Source organism: Mauremys reevesii, linkage group 10, assembly GCF_016161935.1.
Source record: "Mauremys reevesii isolate NIE-2019 linkage group 10, ASM1616193v1, whole genome shotgun sequence".
NCBI lineage: Eukaryota > Metazoa > Chordata > Testudines > Geoemydidae > Mauremys > Mauremys reevesii.
Window position 1 is genome coordinate 42,525,418 of NC_052632.1, and position 22,682 is coordinate 42,548,099.

Sequence of the window (22,682 nt, forward strand, 5' to 3'; positions counted from 1 at the left end):
GAAGAGTGCTTACTGCCAGTCACTGCATTGTCATTATCCAAAGCATTGCTTTGCCAAGCACAGATTCACAGATATTAAGGCCTGAACAGATCGTTCTCATCTGGTCTGACCTCCTGCAAAATATAGGCCAGAGAATTCCACCCACACCCAGTGATTCCTGCCTCTAGCCCTTTGGAATGAAAAGTGCATTATGACAGATTGTGTCCTGCTCCGTTCCACTTCAACACTGTCTCCTAGGCTCTCATTGACTGAGTAAGTGCAATGGTTATGAAAGTGAGAGACTGACAGCAGTTGTGGGGTGAATGCATCCTTCCCTGACCTGCTAGTCCATACCTGCTAGTGTGACCTGCTAGTCCATACCTGGGCGTCTCGTCAACAAAGACCTACCAAACCAGGATGATAAATTGTATAAAATTGCACGGCAGTTTTGGAGAGAGAGAGACTTGCTGCTTCTGTGTATTGCAAGGTGCCTTCAACAGCCGGACACTTTAAAAGCATGCGCGGTGCAAAAGCAATGCATGATGGGTTAAATTTAGGGGTTGGTTTTGGCTTGAATGTGAATTTGCCAATTTTGATCGGTGCATATTGCAATACATTTCGGGAAGATTTCAGTATGGGGTGGGGGGTGTAATTTGGTATGTCTAGCACACACCTAGTCTTGTATATGCCACTTAAGACAGTAGCCACAAAAAACAGAGGAAATTCTTGTACAATAAGCCATTAGTTAAGTTTTTTGGCCTCCAGCCTGATGACTTTAAAGGAAGTGGGTATGTCTGCTCCTGGAGCCCCACTGCTTTGCAGTGGGGCTAGCCACGGTTGGAGTGGTCTCACTGTGTGGTACAGCTCTTCCAAAGCAGTGGGTATACCAGTTCCCACATGCACTGGACCTTAGTGTCTAATAGCTGGGCCTTTATGGACACCGGGACACCCTATTGCTAAGAATGTATTATGGGCACCCTTGAGCTAGGGCATCTGCAGTACCCATGAAGGTATACATATCAGTTCCTTGAAGGACACCCAGGTGCAGTGCCCCACATCTGCGATAAAATATTCACCCCCCACCCCATCTGATCAAGCAGCATTTCCTACCGCTTGCGTATATGCCCCATAGGCTCCAAACTGGATGGTCATCGGGTTGAAGATGCCCAGTTGTCCTGCCATCTGATGCATCCGCCTTAAAGTCCTTTCCTTGTCTGTGTCTGCAAACTTCACCACCAGGCTGGAGGAGGCTCCCTAGGGGAAAGAGAAAGCATGGCTGCATCACTTCTGCACGTGAGCATTGGCTGCAGGCAGCTAGGTACGCCCTAGAGCAATGGTTCTCAAACTAGGGCCGCCGCTTGTTCAAGGAAAGCTCTTGGCGGGCCGGGCCGGTTTGTTTACCTGCCATGTTTGCAGGTTCAGCCAATCGCGGCTCCTACTGGCCGCGGTTCGCCGCTCCAGGCCAATGGGGGCTGCAGGAAGGGCGGCCAGCATGTCCCTTGGCCTGCGCCGCTTCCTGCAGCCCCCATTGGCCTGGAGCGGCGAACCGCGGCCAGTGGGAGCCGTGATTGGCTGAACCTGCGGACACGGCAGGTAAACAAACCGGCCCGGCCCGCCAGGGGCTTTCCCTGAACAAGCAGCGGCCCTAGTTTGAGAACCACTGCCCTAGAGGGGATGATAAATATAGGTGATGAACCTGGAGCACAACCTTTCTGATGGCACCTGGCAGGTTTCTTTATTTTCCATTATTAACCCCTCCTGATCGCTCTCTCCTTCTTGCTAGCTGCAACTTCTGTGTTAGTGATCAGGGTAGGGAGAATCTAGGCTGGTGTAAATCAGAAGAGCTCCACTGAAGTCAACAGAGCTATGCCAATTTACACCAGTTGTGGATCTGGCCCATATGTCCTGGTTTCACCATCCTGCATAGGCCTGGATTTTTTTATATTATGTCCCTGGAATGTCTTTCAGGATAGCTGGAATGTCCCAGATTTTCATTGCACTTGTCCAAATTTGTGGACTACAAAATATCTGTTCTTGTTGTTGTGTTGTACCAAGTAGGATTTGCTCTGCATTTACCAGGAACCAACAGTCCAGTGGAATGAGTGTTCAGAGTGATGAACAGTGTTTGGAATGAAGGGAGAAGTGGAATGATCACAGACACTTTCCAAGCTGCTGTTTTGCTCAGAGTGAACGTTAATGACACTTGTCCAGCATTTCATGATAAATGCTAGGTTAGTAGAAAAAATCCTCCACTCTGAGAAACATGAACATGTTGCTGTTGAGTCAGAAGCTGGAACACATTAAAATTAAGTGGACTTTTGGGTTTTGTAGGAATACTTTGTGGCCCTAAAACAGGTTGCCACAAAAGTGTCTGAGTCTGAAAATATGGCCACCTTAGTTGAGGTCAGGCTTGGGGGATCATGCGAAGAGGGAGACTTCCTCTCATTTCTCTGTGGTATGATCCCATCATCTGATTTATGTGAGCGACTGATCTTGTATATTTTATGAGCCCCAGGTTGCATCGCTCAGGCTGTCCTGCAGGTGACAGTGCTAATTCATGTCCAGGGTGATTCCACTGACTTCTATGCAGTCCCGCCAGGGAAGAATTTGGCCCAACTTTTCCATAGTAGTGTCTGATCAATCCAATGTTTAATTGCAGTCGTCTTTTATACTCATTGCTTTTTCCTGGACTCTGTTTCCTTCCTCTCCCATTCAGAAGGTTGACCCTCATTGTTAATTAAATGGCAACTTTCTCTAGCCAGTGATTGAATTAACCCCTAACACCTGCCTAGAGAGCTCAGCGCTAATCAAAATAAAGGACGGGACTGGTGTTATTTTTACAAGAAACTGTTTGATTCCTGAGATTCTGATCAAATTAAATGGAGGATCAGATTAGCTGGTGATTGGATTAAGGAGACAGCACTATGCATGGGTGGGGGAGGAGAAGAGAGCATGGCCAGTAGGCGTACCCATTGCTATACCCCTCTGAGTGCCTCCTGAGGAGGCGATTTTACAGCAGTGCCAAGGGCACTGAGATGCAGAGGTGTGGGTGTGAGTGAGAGATGAGAGCAGTGGTGAAACAGAAGAGGGAACGTGATGTTGTGCCAAATGCCAGCTGCGACAGCAGCACGGAACGGGCAAAGTGTGCACACAGGAATGTCCCAGCTCAGCAGCAAACCCTTTCTCTGGATTCATTGACACAAAGGAGCCACGGCTCTACCTGCCTTTCCCCTCTCAAAACCTGGTTTCAAATCCTGCCTCAGGCCAAAGGTGAGGGCTGCTGTGCTCGGTCTGGTTCCTAGCAGCTTTGTTTCCACATCACAAAGTCACTGCCCTGCTCACAGTTTCTGCATAGGAGAAGTCCAGGGCTGGAAGGACAGGGAGCACTCCAGCTCAGGACTGAGGGACATTGGCAGGATTAAGGTGCATTAACAGAGTGGTGTGGGGGAACCCCCCATAGCACCTGCCTACATTGTGACTGTGCTACTGGGAGCAATCTTGCATGAGCAAAAAAAGGTTTGGACAAGCTGGGGCCACGCAGGCCTTTTCCATCTCTACCAGTGGCATTAACTCAGATGTTTCTTGGGGAGGGGCAAATTCTCGTCCCCCCCACAGCCAGGACCCCATTCTGGTCCCTGCTCCTCCCCCCATAAATCTCCCCTTCTCTTACCCACCCAGTGCTGCCAGGAGTCAAGTTCTCAGTGGACCCCGCCCCACGCTTTGCTAGACAGGAACAAACTCCCAGTGCACCAAGTTGCAAGGATATTTGGCGCAGCCAGCCCTCACTGCCACTCTGTAATTATAGAGGGGCAGTCGGGTCAAATTCCAGCGGCATTGCAAGCAAGCTGTTGGAGCGATGCTCCGGGCCACTCCAGTACTGGCCATACTGATTGAATATGGGACCATTGCTTAAAAGTGGTCAGGCCAGGGCCCCTCCCAGCTCCTATGGAACTTGGAACAAGTGCAGAAATGGTGGGGAGGGGTTGTCCTCACCGCACCCCCTGATTTGGCACCACTGGTTGCTAATCTCTGTGATTCCCGGAGTCTGTTAGCTACACTCAGAGACGAGGACATTTGGGGATTTGAGCTCGTTGACCCAATGGACTTTCCTTACAGCACCCATTGTGCATGTGTAAAACCACCCGCTCTGAGGAGGAGCCTCAGGAGCTGATCCGAACAAGAGCAGTTGGGATGGAATTTAAGCCTCAGGTGAACTGGTTTAAGCTAGAGATGGACAGTGAATCACTGGGCCACGTTCTCCTCTGTTACGCTGGTACAAGCCCAGTTAATCCAGTCCGGATGCCCGGGGGTAACAGAGCATGTGGACTATTCTGTGACTATAACTTCCTCTTCTTGCAGTACCAGGTGCAGCTCCCATCTCGTGCAATGGAAGAGAAAACTGAGCCTCTTTCTCTCTCCTGACCCTAGCACTTACCGGCATGGTCTGGCTGCCATGCAGACTGTTGATGGCTGCCTGGGCCTCCCCATGGCTCCCATATTTTACAAAGGCACATCCTAGGTGGAGAAAAGAACAAGTGTTAAGTCTGGGAGCTACAGCAAGAGGAACATTGCAGAGGAGATGTGTGCTCGTGGCTATAACACATTCTGGCAGGAGGCTCTGCCCGCCCTGCATAGTCGCACCTGCCCAGGACATTCAGAAGAGGCAGCATTGCCTAGTGGGTAGAACACAGCCCTGGGAGACCAGGGTTCTTGCCCGAGCTATGCACAGACTTGCTGCATCCCCTTGGGCACGTCCCTGTGGCAGTTATTCCATCCACAAAGTGGGGATGGTCAGAGTCACCCAAGTATCTAAAGTGCTTTGAGATCCTCAGGTGGACGGTGCTGTGTACATGCAAAGTAATGTTATTGCTTAACAGCTTTGGGCTAGTGGCACAAGCTGAGCTGGAGCGTGTGTTGTACAGGGAAGCTAGGTACTTTGCTCCTCTGCCCAGTGTCTGAGGATGGAGATGAGAGCAGTACCCTGCTGGGGATGGAGCTACCCAGACCCGCACCGGGGGGGATGGAGTGGACCTTCATGCACTGACTGGACATGGAGGCCAGGGCTGAGCAGAGAGCTATAATCTGGGCTGGAGTCAACAGGAAAGTACTAGCTGGGAGTGGCAATCAGCACAAGATGAACGCTCCCAATGCACTGGGTGGGGGCTGGAGCTGATGGGGGCCGGCTGGCTGGCCGGGGTTGCGGAGGCTGGAGCTGAGTGGGGCCGGCTGGCTGGCCGGGGGAGCCGAGACTGGAGCTGAAGGGGGCAAACTGGCTGGCTGGGGGTGGAGACTGGAGCTGAGTGGGGCCGGCTGGCTGGCCGGGGGAGTGGAGACTGGAGCTGAAGGGGGCAAACTGGCTGGCTGGGGGCGGAGACTGGAGCTGAGGGGGGCCAGCTGGCTGGCCGGGGGAGTGGAGACTGGAGCTGAAGGGGGCAAACTGGCTGGCTGGGGGAGGAGACTGGAGCTGTGGGGGGCCGGCTGGCTGGCCGGGGGAGTGGCGCCTGGAGCTGAGGGGGGCATGTTGGCTGGCCGGGAGGAGACTGGAGCTGAGGGGGGCCGGCTGGCTGGCCGGGGGAGTGGAGACTGGAGCTGAGGGGGGCCGGCTGGCTGGCCGGAGGAGTGGAGACTGGAGCTGAGGGGGGCTGGCTGGCTGGCCAGGGGCGGAGACTGGAGCTGAGGGGGGCATGCTGGCTGGCTGGGGGTGGAGAATGGAGCTGAGGGGGGTGTGCTGGCTGGCTGGGGGAGTGGAGGCTGGAGCTGAGGGGGGCGCCTCCATCCCGGGCAGTGATCAGCAAGGTGCCCCCGTGAGGGTGCCTGGAGTATCTCAGACACAATTGTGTTCCATCCCATAACAACCGTGTCACTTCTGGTACAAAGGCTTGTGCCTGGATGATGGCCATGCTCTGTCCCTACGCACAAACACTAACGGAAAGGAGCCGGCACAAAGGGGGGTTGCAAGCCTGGGCAAAGCCAAGTCACATGGCTAGTTGAGTGGGAGCTGGGTCACAGTGTTTGTCCAGCTCTTAGGTGGGGCCTGATCGTCTCCCACCTTTGCTGGCTCCGTCGGGTCCTCTGAGGATGGTGCACTCTTCGATCTGGCCAAAGGGTTCAAACAGCCGCCTGACATCATCTTCGCTCTGCTGCTTCCCCAGCATCCCCACAAAGAGCTTCCTGTCTTCTGAAACCAAACCAAACATTGTTAGCCAGCGGAACAGCCATGCACACTGAGGCAGTGAGGTGTGCGGGGGGGGGGGGGCACTCAGGCATTACAAACACACGTGCTGGAGGAGTATGCTGCACCGAATCAACGGGCCATGGCCTGGGTGGCTACAGACAGATTCCTCATAAACTCTTTCCAGTCTTGCTTTTATCTGACTCAGCCATTTGGCTACCTGCCTGCTTGCTGCTCCTTGGGACACTGTGTCGCATCTGTTACGCCACGCGGGTGAAGCAGGTGAACCAACCCTGAGCCCTCAAAGCTTTGCTTCAGGCCCAACAAATGGATGGCTTAAAAATCATGAGATTTCAACAGACCACCAGTTGGCAGGACCGGCTCTAGGCACCAGCAAACCAAGCACGTGCTTGGGGTGGCACAATTCCAGGGGCAGCAGTTGCGCTCTCCCCTAGGGCGGCAAAAAACCTAGAGCCAGCCTTGCCAGTTGGGGGACTTTTTAGTTGCTGCTGGTTTCTGAACCTTTGGGGTGTACTGGGGTTATGTTTCCCAGCATCTCTCTGCAACCTGGAAGGCTAGAAACTTGCTTTTTTTAAAATGAAAGTCGAGATTCTCAGATGATCCCAACTCCAGGATCTGGGATTTCAAGAAAAGCACCAAATATCGCTAGACTCACAACTAAATCCCAAGAGTCAGCAACACTGTGGACACTTTGACTGTTTGTCTACCTGGCCGCCAGTACTGTAGGCCAGTGGTTTTCAACCTGTGGTCCGTGGACCCTGCAGACTATGTCTAAGATTTCCCAAAGGGTCTGCACCTCCTTTCAAAATTTGTAGGGATTCGCAAATGAAAAAAGGTTGAAAAAGGTCCTTCTAGCTCAGTATCCTATCTTCCGACAGTGGCCAGTGCCAAGTGCCCCAGTGGGAATGAACAGAACAGGTAATCATCAAGTGATTCATCCCCTGTTGCTCATTCCCAGCTTCTGGCAAACAGGCTAGGGACACCATTCCTGCCCATCCTGGCTAAGAGCCATTGATGTACCTATCCTCCATGAATGTATCTAGTTCTTTTTTAAACCTTGTTATAATCTTGGCCTTCACAACATCCTCTGGCAAGGAGTTCCACAGATTGACTGTGCATTGTGTGAAAAAATACTTCCTTTTGTTTGTTTTAAACCTGCTGCCTATTAATTTCATTTGGTGACCTTTAGTTCTTGTGTTATGAGAAGGAATAAATAACACTTCCTTATTTATTTTCTCCACACCAGTCATGATTTTATAGATCTGTATCATATCCCCGCCTTAGTCATCTCTTTTCCAAGCTGAAAAGTTCCAGTTTTATTAATCTCTATATGGAAGCCGTTCCATACCCCTAATCATTTTTGTTGCCCTTTTCTGAACCTTTTCCAATTCCAATATATATTTTTTGAGATGGGACGACCACATCTGCATGCAGTATTCAAGATGTGGGCTTAGCATGGATTTATATAGAGGCAACATGATATTTTCTGTCCTATTATCTATCCTTCTCTTAATTATTCCCAGCATTCTGTTAGTTTTTTTTTACTGCCACTGCACATTGAGTGGATGTTTTCAGAGAACTATCCACAATGACTCCAAGATCTCTTTCTTGAGTGGTAACAGCTAATTGAGACCCCATCATTTTATACGTATAGTTGGGATTATGCTTTCCAATGTGCATTACTTTGCATTTATCAACATTAAATTTTATCTGCCATTTTGTTGCCCAGTCACCCAGTTTTGAGAGATCCTTTTGTAGCTCTTTGCAGTCTGCCTGGATTTTAACTATCTTTAGTAATTTTGTATCATCTGCAAATTTTTCCATCTACTGTTTACCCCTTTTTCTAAATCATTTATGAATATGTTGAATAGGACTGGTCCCAGAACAGACCCCTGGGGGACACCACTATTTACCTCTCTCCATTCTGAGAACTGACCATTTATACCTACCCTTTGTTTCTTATCTTTTAACCGGTTACCAATCCATGAGAGCACCTTCCCTCTTATCTTGTGGCAGCTTACTTTGCATAAGAGCCTTTGGTGAGGGACCTAGTCAAAGGCTTTCTGAAAATCTAAGTACACTATATCCACTGGATCCCCTTGGTCCACATGCTTGTTGACCCCCTCAAAGTATTCTAGTAGATTGGTGAGGCATGATTTCCCTTTACTAAAACCATGTTGACCCTTCCTCAACAAATTATGTTCATCTATATGTCTGACAATATTGTTCTTTATTATAGTTTCAACCAGTTTGCCTGGTACCGAAGTCAGGCTTACAGGCCTGTAATTGTCGGGATTACCTCTGGAGCCCTTTTAAAAATTATGTTTTGTTATGCATGGGAAATGCCATGATTGTAAAACTTGGTTTTGTTCTGAATCAGAATGATCTGTCACATTTCAAAATTTCCTGCCAATGAAATTTGAAAAATCATTTTGGATCCATTAAAGTTTTTCATGCAGATAAAATAAAACATTTTGTTTCTATCTCAACTTTTAACATTTAAAAATTATAATATAAAATAAATTTTAACATGAAATTTTATTTTATTTTATATTAGAAAAAACAAAATAGTCATTTAAAAAAAAGGGAAAACGTTCAGTGTCAAAATGTCCCATTTTGACATTGTCAAAAAACTTTGTTTTGATTTTTTTCTAAATTAAATTTAATCAAAATTGACAAATTCTCCATGAAAGTTTTGATTTTGATGAAATGGCATTTACTGGTGGGCAAATGCTCAGTTGCACTAATTCCCACCAGCAATACTGGGGTGAATTCTTCCTAATGCCCCAGTGAATCCCTTATTTCCTGATGCAGGAGATATCATTAGCATGATAAAGCCATGCATAACTGCAAATAATCGCTTACAAAGTGGATTCAAATAAAAGAGCCAACCCTTTCCCAGTTCTGATTTCATTGTGAATGGAAATATTTTGGGCATCTTAATTGCAATCAAACCGGTGGGTCCATATGGTGCTAGAGACTAACAGCTATGGTTGGTACAGAGGCTCAGAAACATATACGATATCTTGGTCTGGCTGCCCATCGATAGCTCAGACCACTGAGAAGGTCTTGTTCTATAATATGCTCTCTCAGATGGAAGCTGAGTCAAAGTTGGTTCCCAGCTGCATCAGACTTCTCTCTTCAGTGCCCGTTTATGACACGTGACATGTGCAGTGTCCATGGAGGGCGTTATAAAGAGAGCAGTGTGCTAGAGAAAACAAGGAGAGCAAGAACAAGTGTGTAGGATAAGGTGTCTCTTACAACCTTATCTCTGGTTCAAATACAGCCCATGGCATTACTGCTCAATGGCCCCTAGGGCTGGTCGAAACCTTTCAAAGGAAAATTTGCCATTCAAAAATGCTGATTGGACAGAACCAAATGGTTTTGTGGGAATGTGTCCATCTCATCAACCTTTCCAACAAAAAATGATCGGAGCCCCCTGTTTCAACTTTACCATTTAAATTGTTATATATATATAAAATTGTAACAAAACATAAAGGCCAAAAGGCAGGAGTGGAGGAAACTCCCTAAAAGTGTGTGGGGGTCACTGGTGCCCAAAGCTTGGCCCTGCCCCATGTGCTGCCCCTTCCCCTGAGGCCCTGCCCCCACACTGTCCCTTCCCCCAAGGCCCCATCCCCCACTCGCTCCTCTCTACCCGCTACTCCCCCATTGCCTGCCCTTATGGCCGGTAAAAAGTGATGGGACCATGGTCCTCTGGCCCACTCTGTTCTGGTGCCCCTGCCGAAAGGCTAAAGTCAAAATGAGGCATGCAAAAAGGTAGTTTTGAGGTTCCTGAAGCAGAATTTTTCAGAAATGTTGTTTCCCAGGAAATTTTAAAATTTCAACTTTTCATTCCAATTCAGGACAAAGGGAAATTTGGAAATGTCGCAATTTCCTGCAGCCTGGAGAATCCACATTTCAACCCACCCTAGAAGCCTCCATGGAAATGGGTCACCGTGCCTTTCCTGCAAGGGAGGTAGCCCACAGGGCCAAAGCTAACACAGTTGTCCCTAGTTAGTATCTGTCGGCAGTGGAGAGGCCATCCTGTGCACGGCCCGTGGAAGTGAATCCCTCACCCCTACCCTTCCTCTAGGGGGACTGGGAACATTGGCAAGGACAGTGTGCATGGTGTTGTGAGGACTGCATCAGCTTTGCTGAAGCTCCAAGGCCAATGAGCCATCCCTGAATTCAATTCCACTTTAAAGCAGAGGAGACCATGGAGTGTTTCGTGGTCACTCAGGGAAACCTGGGGTTTGTGCCTTGGGCCACAGTGAAAATCAGGTTGTTGGTCTGATCTTAGTAATCACAAAAGGGCCCCAGCAGGGAGCAGTCTGAAATGCTCCAAAATGGTGCAGCCTGGCTGGGTCCCCTGACTGGAGCAGCAGAGGTGGCTGTAGGCACCGGGCCGAGCTGGGTGGGTGGGAATTCAGGACTGGAATAGCAGGTTTGGCTGCAGATCAGGACTGAGAGGCATCAGCAGAGCTGCATGGAGCCCAAGGCTGGAGCAGCTGGGGAAGTAGCAGGACAGAGGTACACTGCCAGGGCTGCGTGTGGGAGCCTAGGATCAGGAGCCACAGGGAGCTGTGGGTCAGGAAGAGGAGAGCTGGTAGATCTCAGAACACTGGGGAACCTGGCCTGGGGCCTGTATTTCTCCGGTACTTTATCCCTTCCCAATCCACATGACCACACTCGTTCCCACAAACCAGACGCAGAGCATGCAGGGCGAGGCAGAATGTGTCTGGGGGGCAGCAGAGGGTGAGCTGGCGAAACAAAGAGAGACAGAGCGACTATTAACAACAATTGCATTTTTATGATTGACTATCAGAATAACCCACAGTCTCTGGCCGTGCCCATGGGACATAAATAACTGAAACACGATGGAAGTGATGGTAAATAATGAGAATTTCATGATTATTACCAGCATCTGTCTTCTGCAGCCTGTATGCCTGTGCCGAGGCTAATGGCATTTGACAAAGAAAATAAGGTGTCCTGTCACAGCATGGCCAGAGAAAATAAATAAATAATGGCAGGGGACGATTAATGCTTTGTCAGTTACGGCTTCAGGAAAATTAGTTAAGGGAACAGGGCTCATATATTGTCTAGTTAAACATAAACCATCTCGATAAAAGCTGGGCTTTTATTGAGCTGTAGGATTTAGCTTGGTGTAAATTTTGCTGACAGCTCTATGCCTCAGCTTCACTCTCTAGGTTTTACTCCTCTGTCTGTTCGCAGATCCCTAGGATTGCTGTCTGGGCCCTGTTTGGGCTCATCTATACAAGAGAGTTATTCTGGATTTAGGTAGGGTGTGAATTTAAAGAGGAATTACTTACTTTGGAATAACTCCAGGTGTGCTTTCTGGTTCAACCCACTTCCAAAGTGGATTAAGCTAATTTGGAAAAAGGAATACATATTCTGGAAAGAGAGAGGCCATGTATTCTTCTTTAAATTCACACCTTACCTTAATCCAGACAAGACCCTAGTTATTGGCTAGGGTGCTAGCCTAGGACTTGGGAGAACTGGATTCAATGTTCAGCTCTGCCACGTAGTTCCTGTGGGACCTTGGCCAAGTCCATTAGCCTCTCTGTACCTGTTCCCAAACTGTACAATGGGGATAGTAGCACTGTCCTACCGCACAGGGATGTTGTGAGGGTAAATATATTAACAACTGGGAGGTGCTTGGATGCCATGGTGATGGGAGTTAGATAAATGCCATAGAGAGATGGATCATGGCTATTAGCCAGACTCCCACAGATCACCATTCAGAGGAGCACTGGGAACAGTGATTTTATAATCAACACAGAAACCCACAGTGCTGCAGCTGCAGAATTGCCTTTGGGAACGCACAGCTCAGGAGCTAGGCTGGGCACTGTGTCCTTCCAAGGGCTGGGCTGGAAGTGAAGGGGTTGCTTCGGGGGGCAGGCCAGTCCCATGCACACTCCTGAGATGCCTCTCGTTGGGGCTATGAGCACGGAAGCATGGCCTGCCCCAGGACGCTTGTCATGGGTGGTGTGGTGCCCAGAGACAGTGGAAGAGGACTTCAGGAGCTGATCTCGTTTGCATAGGCACACCCACCCTGCCTAGGGGCTCATCATGATGGGATTGCTTGCCCAAATGATCACCTTTGGCTGGTGTTGGACCTCCAGTCTCCTTGTTATTGGGGCAGGAATAATAAAGGGTTGTTATCCTTGTTGTGTGAATCGCAGGCAGCAGAACTGAGCTTGGCATACCCTGATTGAGGGACTCAACTTCAACTGAATAGCACTTGCTAAGCAGGGGACATAGGTTCCAAAGCCCAATGAGTTAAGGGTAGGTAGAGGTAGGTATTTGCCTGCCTGCGGCATCATTTCTCTCTGTACTGTGTAGCAACAGAGCTAATTTAGACTCAAATAAGAGTCTTGTTACATAGTGCAGGTCTGAGTATTAGACCTGCTTCAGGATAGTGTCTCTACTGTAAAAGGCTACCCTGGTAACAGCTGAAATCACTGACAGCTCTTTTAAGTGGTGTGACCTGAAAACATCCCAGTGGCTCTGTGATTGGCTGGTGGAGAGGACTGGAGCAATGCCCTGTAGAGAGGCTAGGTGACTGAGCAGCTTATGGAGAGGAGTGGCAAGTGAGTTCCTGGGAAGTAGTGTGAGTAAGGTGCCTTCCTACCCCTCCATCCAGGGTGGGAGATGAACTCTGCTGATGCATCTCTGAACTCTGGGCTTGCCCTGACCAAGGACAACAACTGTGAGTGGGATGCAGAGAAGGGATGGGCATGTTTCTGATAACATTTAGCTTTTTTAAGAACAGGATTGGATTTTTGGTGTCCTAAGAGGTTTATGAATCTTGTTTGAATAGCTAATTTTCTTTGTTTTCTTTCTCAGCTCTTCCCCGGAGGGGTTGAAAGGGCTTGAGGGTACCCCACAGGGAGGCATCCCCAAGTGCTCCTTCCTGGATTCAAAGGGTTTTTTTTTTTGCATTTGGGTGGTGGCAGCCTTTACCAAGCCAAGGTCAGAGAAAAGCTGTAACCTTGGGAGTTTAATACAAGCCTGGAGGGGCAAGTATTAATTTTTACAATCCTTGCGGGACCCCACCTTCTGCACTTGGAGTGACAGAGTGGGGATTCAACCTTGACATGGTGGCAGAGCGGTGGGATCATTTTGAACCAGAAGCACAGACCTTAGGATTTTAAAAGGACACATTTTTCATTTTGGCTCCTTGAAAGCCAGGGAGGTTTTTTTATTTTATATTCTTTGCTGCCTGAGGGGGAACAAGCACGCCAAAGGATTAGTCTGCAAAGCCAGGGAGTTCAACAAGCAGTTTATTTTCTAGCTTTGTGGCAACGAAATAGTTAGGCTAGAGTAGGGCAGCCTGTGCATGAGGTTGAGGTGGGCACTGTAACATTAGAGAAACCAGTCTTCCCAGAGCGGCACGCCACGGAGAAGACAGACCCAGATCAAGCCCAGATATTCAGCTCCATGACAGAAATGAAGGGAGGGGATGGGGGACTGGGAACTTCCCAGGAGGGAAGGGTCAGCTCTCCCCCGACCAAGATCCAGGTGCCAAGCTGGAGGGATGCCCTTAACCCAGACCGAGTTCTGACTGCAGAAGACAGGGATTTCTTCCTACAGATGATGTGCTTGGAAGTGGAGGACAAAAGAGATGCAAAGCGCTTAGAGTTGGAAGCAGAGGAGAGGAGACAGGCGAAGCGCTTGGAGGAGGAAATGCAGGTGAAGTGCTTGGAGGTGGAGTTAGAGCTGAAGTGCTTAGAGCTGGAAAGGGCTAAGCTGGGTCCACCAGGTAACCCTAACAGTCCTTCTCCAGGTACCGCTCCCCATTCCAAGAAATTCCCCACATACAAGGTACAGAGGCCTTCTTAGAAAATTTCAAAAGGGCCTGCCTTGGGTGCAACACCCCTATAGACCAGTATATAGAATCATAGAATATTAGGGTTGGAAGAGGAAGGTATGGTGGAGTTGAGGCCGCAACTCAGTGGACCCTTAGCAGAGGTGGCAGCTGAAATGCCTAAAGAACACATGAAGAAGTACGACCTTTTTAAACAAAAGGCCAGAATTAGAATGGGGCTAACACCCGAGCATGCCCGTCGGCGGTTCAGAGCCCTAAGGTGGAAACCAGACGTGACATTTTCCCAACACGCCTACCACATTGTAAAAAATTGGGACGCCTGGATATCAGGAGCAAGTGTTAAATCTCTGGAAGATCTGTCTCTCCTAATGCAAATGGAGCAGTTCTTAGAGGGTGTTCCTGAGGAAATAGAAAGGTACATCCTAGATGGAAAGCCCAAAACTGTAATAGAGGCGGGGGAGATTGGAACCAAATGGATAGAGGTGGCGGAGAAGAAGAAAGCTAGTAGCAGTTGTTGTGGATACTGGAAGAGGCAACCCAAGGTGACACCCCACCATCGGGGTCAGCCCAAAGCCCCACCTCGCAAGGAGGAGCCCTCCACACAGTCAGGGAAACCCCAGATGCCCTCTCGTCCCACCACCCCACTCTCCAACCACCCACCTCACTCCAGCCCACAGTCAGTTGGGCGATGCTTTAAATGTAATGAGCTGGGGCATGTGAAGGCCAACTGCCCCAAGAGCACCAGCCAACTGCAACTCATCACCCTGGAGTCCCACCAAGAGCCTTCAGGCCCAGATGCCTCGCAAATACTCCCAGAGTGAAGGGAAACTGAGTGTGGGTGGGAGGAAGATTACTGCGTGGAGAGACTCTGGAGCACAGGTGTCAGCTATCCACCAATCCCTGGTGGACTCCAAATTCATCGACCCAGAGGCCCAAGTGATGGTGCAACCCATTAAGGCCAACTCTTTTAATTTGCCTACAGCCAAGTTGCCTGTCCAGTACAAGGACTGGTCAGGAATATGGACTTTTGCAGTCTATGAGGATTATCCCATTCCCATGCTGCTGGGAGAAGACTTAGATAACCATGTAAAGCTAACAAAAAGGGTGGGGATGGTCACTCACAGCCAGGCTAAACAGGCCTCCACACCTAACTCCATTCCTGAACCTCCTACAGGAACCCAGCCAGAGGTGGTGGAACAAAACTCCAGACCAGAGTCTATGGCAGCAGTTGTAGATCCAGTTCCTGGGACCCAGCCAGAACCAGCCCAAGAATCGGAACTGGCGGAGCAGTCAGCACCAGAGCCCATTCTTGTAACCCCACCAGACTCAGGGAAACCAGCACCAAAGGGCGCCACAGAGCCTGCACCTGCAGCAGCAGCTAGACTGGCACAAGAGGCTCAACCAGAGTCTGAAATACCACCTGGTGCACCAGCAGAGAGCAGTTCACAGTCAACAGAAACAACCCCATCACCTGCATCGCTTCCAGTGGGACAAGCCCAAGTCCACAACCCAGCGAGAAACTAATGTCTCCAACATCAAGGCAACAGTTCTAGGCAGCGCAGGAAGCAGATGAGAGACTCAAGGAAATTTGGACGGTGGCACGGAGCGACCCACCACCTATCAACTCTTCTAACAGGTTCAGGTTTGTAATAGAAGGAGGACTCTTATACATGGAGAACTGGCATCCTCAGAGACAGTTGGTAGTTCCAACTAAGTATAGGGAAAAACTCTTGAGCTTAGCCCACGATCACCCTAGTGGCTATGCTGGGGTGAACAGGACCAAGTACGGTTTGGGGAAGTCATTCCACTGGGAGGGAATGGGCAAGGACATTTTTACCTATGTCCAGTCTTTTGAGGTGTGTTAAGAGGATAGGAAAGCCCCAAGACTAGGTCAAGGCCCCTCTCCAGCCACTCCCCATCATTGAGGTTCCATTTCAGCGAGTAGCTGTGGATAATCTAGGTCTTCTCCCTAAGAAGACACCCCGAGGAAAGCTGTACATACTGACCTTCATGGATTTTGCCACCTGATGGCTGAAAATAGTAGCTCTAAGCAACACCAGGGCTAAAACAATGAGCCAGGCATTGACAGACATTTTTGCCAGGGTAGGTTGGCCCTCTCACATCCTGACAGATACGGGAACTAACTTCCTGGCAGGGACTATGAAATGTCTTTGGGAAGCTCATGGGGTAAACCACTTGGTTGCCACCCCTTACCACCATCAAACAAATGGCCTAGTGGAGAAGTTTAATGGGACTTTGGGAGCCATGATATGTAAATTCATGAATGAGCACTTCAGTGATTGGGACCTAGTGTTGCAGCAGTTGCTCTGTACCACATCCCAGTTTGGGATTTTCACCTTTTGAACTCGTTTATGGCCACAAAGTTAAGGGGCCATTACAGTTGGTAAAGCAGCAATGGGGAGGGTTTACATCTTCTCCAGGAACAAACATTTTGGACTTTGTAACCAACCTGCAAAACACCCTCAAAAACTCCCTCGGCCTTGCTTGAGAAAACCTACAGGATGCTCAACAAGAGCCAAAGGCCTGGTATGATAAACATGCCAGAGAGCGTTCCTTCAGAGTAGGTGACCAAGTCATGGTCCTGAAAGCACTCCAGTCCAATAAGTGGAAGTGTCATGAGAGGGGCCATTTATGGTCCGAGAGCGCCTGGGAACTGTTAATTACCTCATAGCATTCCCAGACCCTACCCTAAAACCTAAAGTATACCATGTTAATTCTCTAAAGCCCTTTTATTCCCAAGAAATCACGGTTCTCCAGTTTACAGCCCAAGAGAGAGACGATGCTGAGTGGCTTGAAGGAGTCTACTTTGACGGAAAAAGCAACGGTGGCATGGAAGAGGTGAGCCTTTCCATGATTCTTGGGTGTGAGCAGCGGCAGCAAATCCAGGAGCTGTGCACCAGCTTCGCGCCATTGTTTTCAGCCACCCCAGGACGGACAGAACAGGGATACCACTCCATTGACACAGGTGATGCTCGCCCAATTAGAGCCCAACCCTACCAGATGGCTCCTCAAGCCAAAACCGGCAATAGAAAGGGAGATCAAGGACATGTTACAGATGGGCATGGGCATGGGCCTCTCCAGAGGTTCTGGCTCCCAAACCAGATGGGGAAATCCGCTTTTGTGTGGGCTACCGTAAACTAAATTCTGTAACTCGCCCAGAAAACTATCCAATGCCACACACAGATGAGCTATTGGAGAAACTGGGACGTGCCCAGTTCATCTCCACCTTAGACTTAACTAAGGGGTACTGGCATGTGCCACTAGATGACCCAGCCAAGGAAAGATCAGCCTTCATCATCCATGTAGGGATGTATGAATTTAATGTGTTCCCTTTCGGACTGCAAAATGCACCCGCCACCTTCCAGAGATTGGTAGATAACCTTCTGGCTGGAGTTGGAGAATTTGCAGTCACCTACCTTGATGATGTGGCCATATTTTCAGATTTGTGGGCAGAACACCTGGAACACCTCCAAGCTGTCTTCCAGTGCATAAAGAAGTCAGGATTAACCGTTAAGGCCAAAAAGTGTCAAATAGGCCTAAACAGGGTAACAGGCCTTGGACACCAGGTGGGTTTAGGTACTATCAACCCCATACAGGCTAAGGTAAATGCTATCCAAAATTGGCCTGTCCCTAAGTCAAAGAAGCAGGTTCAATCCTTCTTGGGCTTGGGCAGGTATTACCAAGGATTTTTACCAAACTACAGCAAATTGCCAACCCACTGACAGACCTGACCAGGAAAAAACAACTAAATGCACTTCAGTGAACTGAGAAGTGTCAGAAAGCCTTTAACCAGCTTAAGGAGGCCCTTACATCTGACCCTGTACTGAGGGCCTCGGACTTCAACCAATCGTTCGTCGTAACCACAGATGAGTCCGAGCATGGTGTGGGAGCAGTTTTAATGCAGGAAGGACCAGATGAACAATTCCATCCTATCTTGTTTCTCAGCAAAAAACTTTCTGAGAAGGAAAGCCACTGGTCAGTCTCAGAAAAAGAATGTTACGCCTTTGTGTATTCTCTGCAGAAGCTACACCCATACATTTGGGGGTGGCATTTCCACCTGCAGACTGACCATGCTGCACTGAAGTGGCTTTACAAAGTCAAAGAAACTAACAAAAAACTTCTTTGGTGGAGTTTAGCTCTCCAAGACTTTGATTTTAAAATACAACACATTTCAGGAGCCTCTAACAAAGTGGTTGATGCAGAATCAGCTGGGTAAAAATGTCCCTGAATTCTAAGTCATTCATTGCAGTCCTTAAAATGTAAAAAGTACTGTTTAGTTCTTCATGTAATTATTAATAAAATTAGAGGTACATGTATCTTATTAACTCTTGATTCCTAAACCTCCAGGAAGAAATCCCAGCCAGTATGGACCCGACCTGAACCAGGCTGGCCAGCACCGTCTGTGATTTGGGGTGTGTGTGATAAAAGAAGTGTTGGGGGTGGGGTCTCCCTTTTATGAACACCCAGCCAGCCAGTTAGCTGTAAAATCCCTCTTGGTGGCTGTTCTCTGCTTACTCTACCTGTAAAGGGTTGACAAAGTTCCCCAGGTAAAGGAAAGGGAGTGGGCACCTGACCAAAAAAGCCGATGGGAAGGCTAGAACTTTTTAAAATGGGGAAAAAACTTCCCTTTGTCTGTGTCTGTTCTCTGGAGAAGGAGACATGGAGCAGCAATGCTATAAGCAGGAATGCTGTGTAAGGCTTGAACCAGGTAGAAAAAATTAACTTCCATACCTAGAAGGAATCATTAGAAGGCAGGAAATGTTTAAATAGTCACCATCAGGTTTACTTCTTTATTTTGGCTTGTGGATCTCCTCTGTGCTAACCCCAGATGCTTTTGTTTGCTTGTAACGTATAAACTGAACCCCCAAGAAAGCTATTTTGGGTGTTTAATTTTTGAAATTGCTCTTTTAAAATCCAGCAAAAGCCTAAGTTCCAGGTGTATTTTCTTCCTTTTTGTTTCTAATAAAATTTACCTTTTTTAAGAACAGGATTGGATTTTTGGTGTCTTAAGAGGTTTGTGAATGTTGTTTGATTAGCTGGTAGCCACAGCTAATTTCCTTTGTTTTCTTTCTCAGCTCTTCCCCTGAGTGGGGTGAAAGGGCTTGAGGGTACCTCAGAGGGAGGCATTCCCAAGTGCTCCTTCCTGGGTTCAAATGGGTTTTTTTTGCATTTGGGTGGTGGAGCGTTTATCAAGCCAAGGTCAGAGAAAAGCTGTAACCTTGGGAGTTTAATACAAGCCTGGAGTGATTAGGGCTGGTCAAAAGTTTTCCATCAAAACCAGTTTTCAACAAAAAATTGGGCTTTTCCGTGGGAAGCGCCTGCCTCCCGCGGGGAGGTGTGGGTGGTTTGTGGAAACCCCCAAATATTTCCATTGGAAATGCTGCTGCAGTGCTCCATGGGCATTGCTGTTCAGCTGCCTCGTGCCTCCGGGCTGGACTACACGTCCCTGGAGGCAACGTGTTTCCTCAGCCCAACCTTCCTTCCTGCTTTCCCTGCAGGACCCCCTCAGTCCAGTCCCTCGTCCCCTTTGGCACAAACAGACACACTCCTTCCCCTTGATTTTCTGACTGGAGTTTCCCGCTGGCACTGCTCAGCATGACCCAGACTATTGCAGGGTTTTCAGGCCTTATCCTAGGGTGATCCAGCAGAAAAGCCCTGCATTCCTAGACAGGGTCTTGGCGTCTGCCACCAATGAACCACATGTCTAATTACACATGGCAGATAGAGGGAGTCCATTCTCACGCTTAAGCAGCAGCTGGCCTGCCCATGGGTCGGCAAGGCATTTGCCCTCCGTGTGCAGCGCACACAATTGGCTAATGGGGTTTTTAAATGTTGACGTCTTCTGAAGCAGCAGGTATTGGAGACAGGCTGAACTGATGTGCCTGGTGGGACTGGATAAGAACATAAACATAAGAACATAAGAAAGGCCTTACCGGGTCAGACCAAAGGTCCATCTAGCCCAGTATCTGTCTACCGACAGTGGCCATGCCCAGCCCCCCCCTGAGAGGTGAATCTAACAGGCAATGATCAAGTGATCTCTCTCCTGCCCATCATCCATCCTCTGCCTAGAACAGAGCTAGGGGACACCATTCTACCATCCTGGCTAATAGCCATTTATGGGACTAGCCACCAATTTATTAGTTATCCAGTCCTTTATAAATATTTATAGTCCTAGCCCTCTCTCTCCTCTCAGGGAAGAGTTCCGTTCCACAAGTTGACTGTGCTGAAGAAAGAAGATTTTTTTTATTTTTTTTAACCTGCTGCTATTTATTTTCATTTGTGATTGTTTTTCTAGTTCTTGTATATAAGATAATAACTTTACTTTTCCTTTTATCCACTTTTCTCAACATTTATCACTCATATTATACTCCCTCATGTCCTTCTTCTCTTCTCCTCTTTTTCAAACTCTCTTCTCTCTTCTCTTTTCTTATCTTTCTTTCTCCTACCTTTCTTAACCCCCTAATCATTTTTTTAGTTTTTTTTGAACTAGAATATCTTTTTTTATCTTTTTTTTTCTAAGAGTATTATATACATATATATTAGTATTAGTATTTATATATATATATAATATATATATATTCTCAGTCTTATTCTCTATCCCTTTTTTCTTTTTCTTTAACATCTTTTTTTTGACCTTTTTCTTGCCTGCTTGCTTGACCATCTTCTTCTCAAGAGAACTATAACGAGAGATCTTTTTCTATCCTTTCCATAGCTAAATTAGTTCCCCCATCATGTTTGTATTATGTTTATTTGTTTTTTTTATTGTTTTTTATTTATTTACATTTATATTTATTTTTCATTTATTTTTTGTTTTATTTTTTTCATTTTTTGATCTTTTTTTTCTAGTTTAGTTCTTCTTTTTAGTTCTTCACAATCTGCTTTGTCTTTAAATCTCTTCTTCTTGCTTTCTTTTTATACCCCTTTCTCCAGATCATTTATGAATAAATTGATAGGATGTGATACTGGATGTGATGGCCAAATGCTCTGCTCCACTATGGCCAGTGGTGGGACACCAGCTTAGAGGAGACAGCGGCTTATTTCCTGGTACTCCAGCACAAGGGCAGAGAAGAGACAGGCCTCAACTAATGAATACAATACTGAGGCAGCTGTGCTGAACACAGACAGACCACGTAGTTCTCCTGAGCTCTCAGACTGACTCACAGCCTCTACCACCTAGTCTACTTAAACCCCAGTCTGGACTCAGCAGTCACGGCCGGGACTGCACGGCAGCCTCTGGGATTGTGCAGCCCAAAGGTCAGATCTGGCATATGGTGTGGTCAGGCTGAGTTCTTTGCCAGCTGGTTGTCATCACAGTATATTCAGGAGAGGTCAAGAGCCCTTTCATTAAAGACACTCACAAGGAGGTCTGGAGACAGCAAGGGGATGGAGTAGGTGGGGGATGCTGGACATTCAGGGCTGGGGGGGGAGCGATCGCCTACCTACGTGGGATTTCTCCTTCACTGAGCAATGCGTTGCGGCCTGGCGCAGGCGGCTTGCTCGCGCTCTCCTTCCTATTGATTTTTAATCCCTCACCAATTACATCCTGTAAGTGGGTAATTTATTTCCTGGGTCCCCTTGGGATGCACTGGAGGTGTCGCTGGCACCAGCTGAGTCGTGGTTAATAACTACATCTCACTTGGAATACAGTTATTTACCCCGCTTCAGAGATTTCACACACAGCCATCACGCCAGGGATAAGCGGCCAGGGAGAAAAGACTGGTGCTCACACACCCCGGCAGCTTCTACCCTGGGGAGCAACTTCACCCTGGGACAGAGGCCTACAAGGAACACAGCTGGTCTGGGTGACTTCGTAGCCTTTCCAGATCCCACCAAGCTCATTGGCTTTCAGCTGGGTTGGTGGGTGTGGGGCCAGGAGGCAGAGGCCAGGCTAAAGTTCCACCCTCACTCCTGCTCACACTGAACCCCCCATCAGCAGCCTCTGAGCTAGGGGAGCATTATCCCTCTAATGTCTGGATAGCACCAAGCACAATGGGGCTCTGGCCAGGCTGGGCTCTCTGGGCACTACCACACTACCCAGGAGATGGGGAAACTGAGGCACAGAATGCTAAAGGTCCATACAATGGGCTCATAATGGAGACAGGGATAGCACTGTGGCTTCCTGATTCCCAGTGTCTGGTTCAAACAGCCAAACTGCACTTCCTGACACAGCCAGGAATAAACTGCCCCACCAGGAGTCCTGATTCCCAGGGATGGGTTTTCTGCTCCCAGACCCCAGCCTTATACTGGGGTAACCCCACTGACTTCAGCATAACGACTCCTGCTTTACTCCTGTCTAAGTGGAAGATCAGATCCGCATTCCTGCTTTGGCAGCTAGACCATACTCCACACCCACAGAGTGAGGGACATACTTTCCTAGGCCCCTGCTCTAACCACTAGACCACACTGCCTGGACCAGGGCGTGCCCATTGCTTGCAGCTGACAATATTCTCATTGCCTGGCGCTGCAGTGGAGTCTTCCTGATGGTATTTGGTTGGGAGACAGAGCGCCCCAAGAGCCGGGATCCAGGCAGCACTGCCAGCCTTCCCATAGGGAGCAGAGTGGAGCCATGGGTCTGCCTTCCTGCCCACCACCCATAGCCTTGGGTACTATGAATAGAGCGTCGCGGGGGCTGTGTGCCTG

At 48.5% G+C, this 22,682-nt stretch overlaps 1 protein-coding gene across 9 annotated transcripts in view; it reads right to left on the bottom strand.

Moving 5' to 3' along the window:
- The window catches only part of CELF6 (CUGBP Elav-like family member 6), a 223,874-nt gene that overhangs the window by 67,659 nt on the left and 133,533 nt on the right, over positions 1-22,682 (bottom strand). For 8 of the 9 annotated variants that reach the window (XM_039492712.1, XM_039492709.1, XM_039492707.1 and 5 more), the window contains 3 exons: positions 6,029-6,157; positions 4,415-4,494; positions 1,090-1,233 (listed from right to left, as the gene is read on the bottom strand). In XM_039492712.1, the coding sequence (XP_039348646.1) occupies positions 1,090-1,233; positions 4,415-4,494; positions 6,029-6,157 (353 nt within the window). The remainder of the gene's footprint in view (positions 1-1,089; positions 1,234-4,414; positions 4,495-6,028; positions 6,158-22,682) is intronic. The other variant, XM_039492708.1, reaches the window with a different exon arrangement.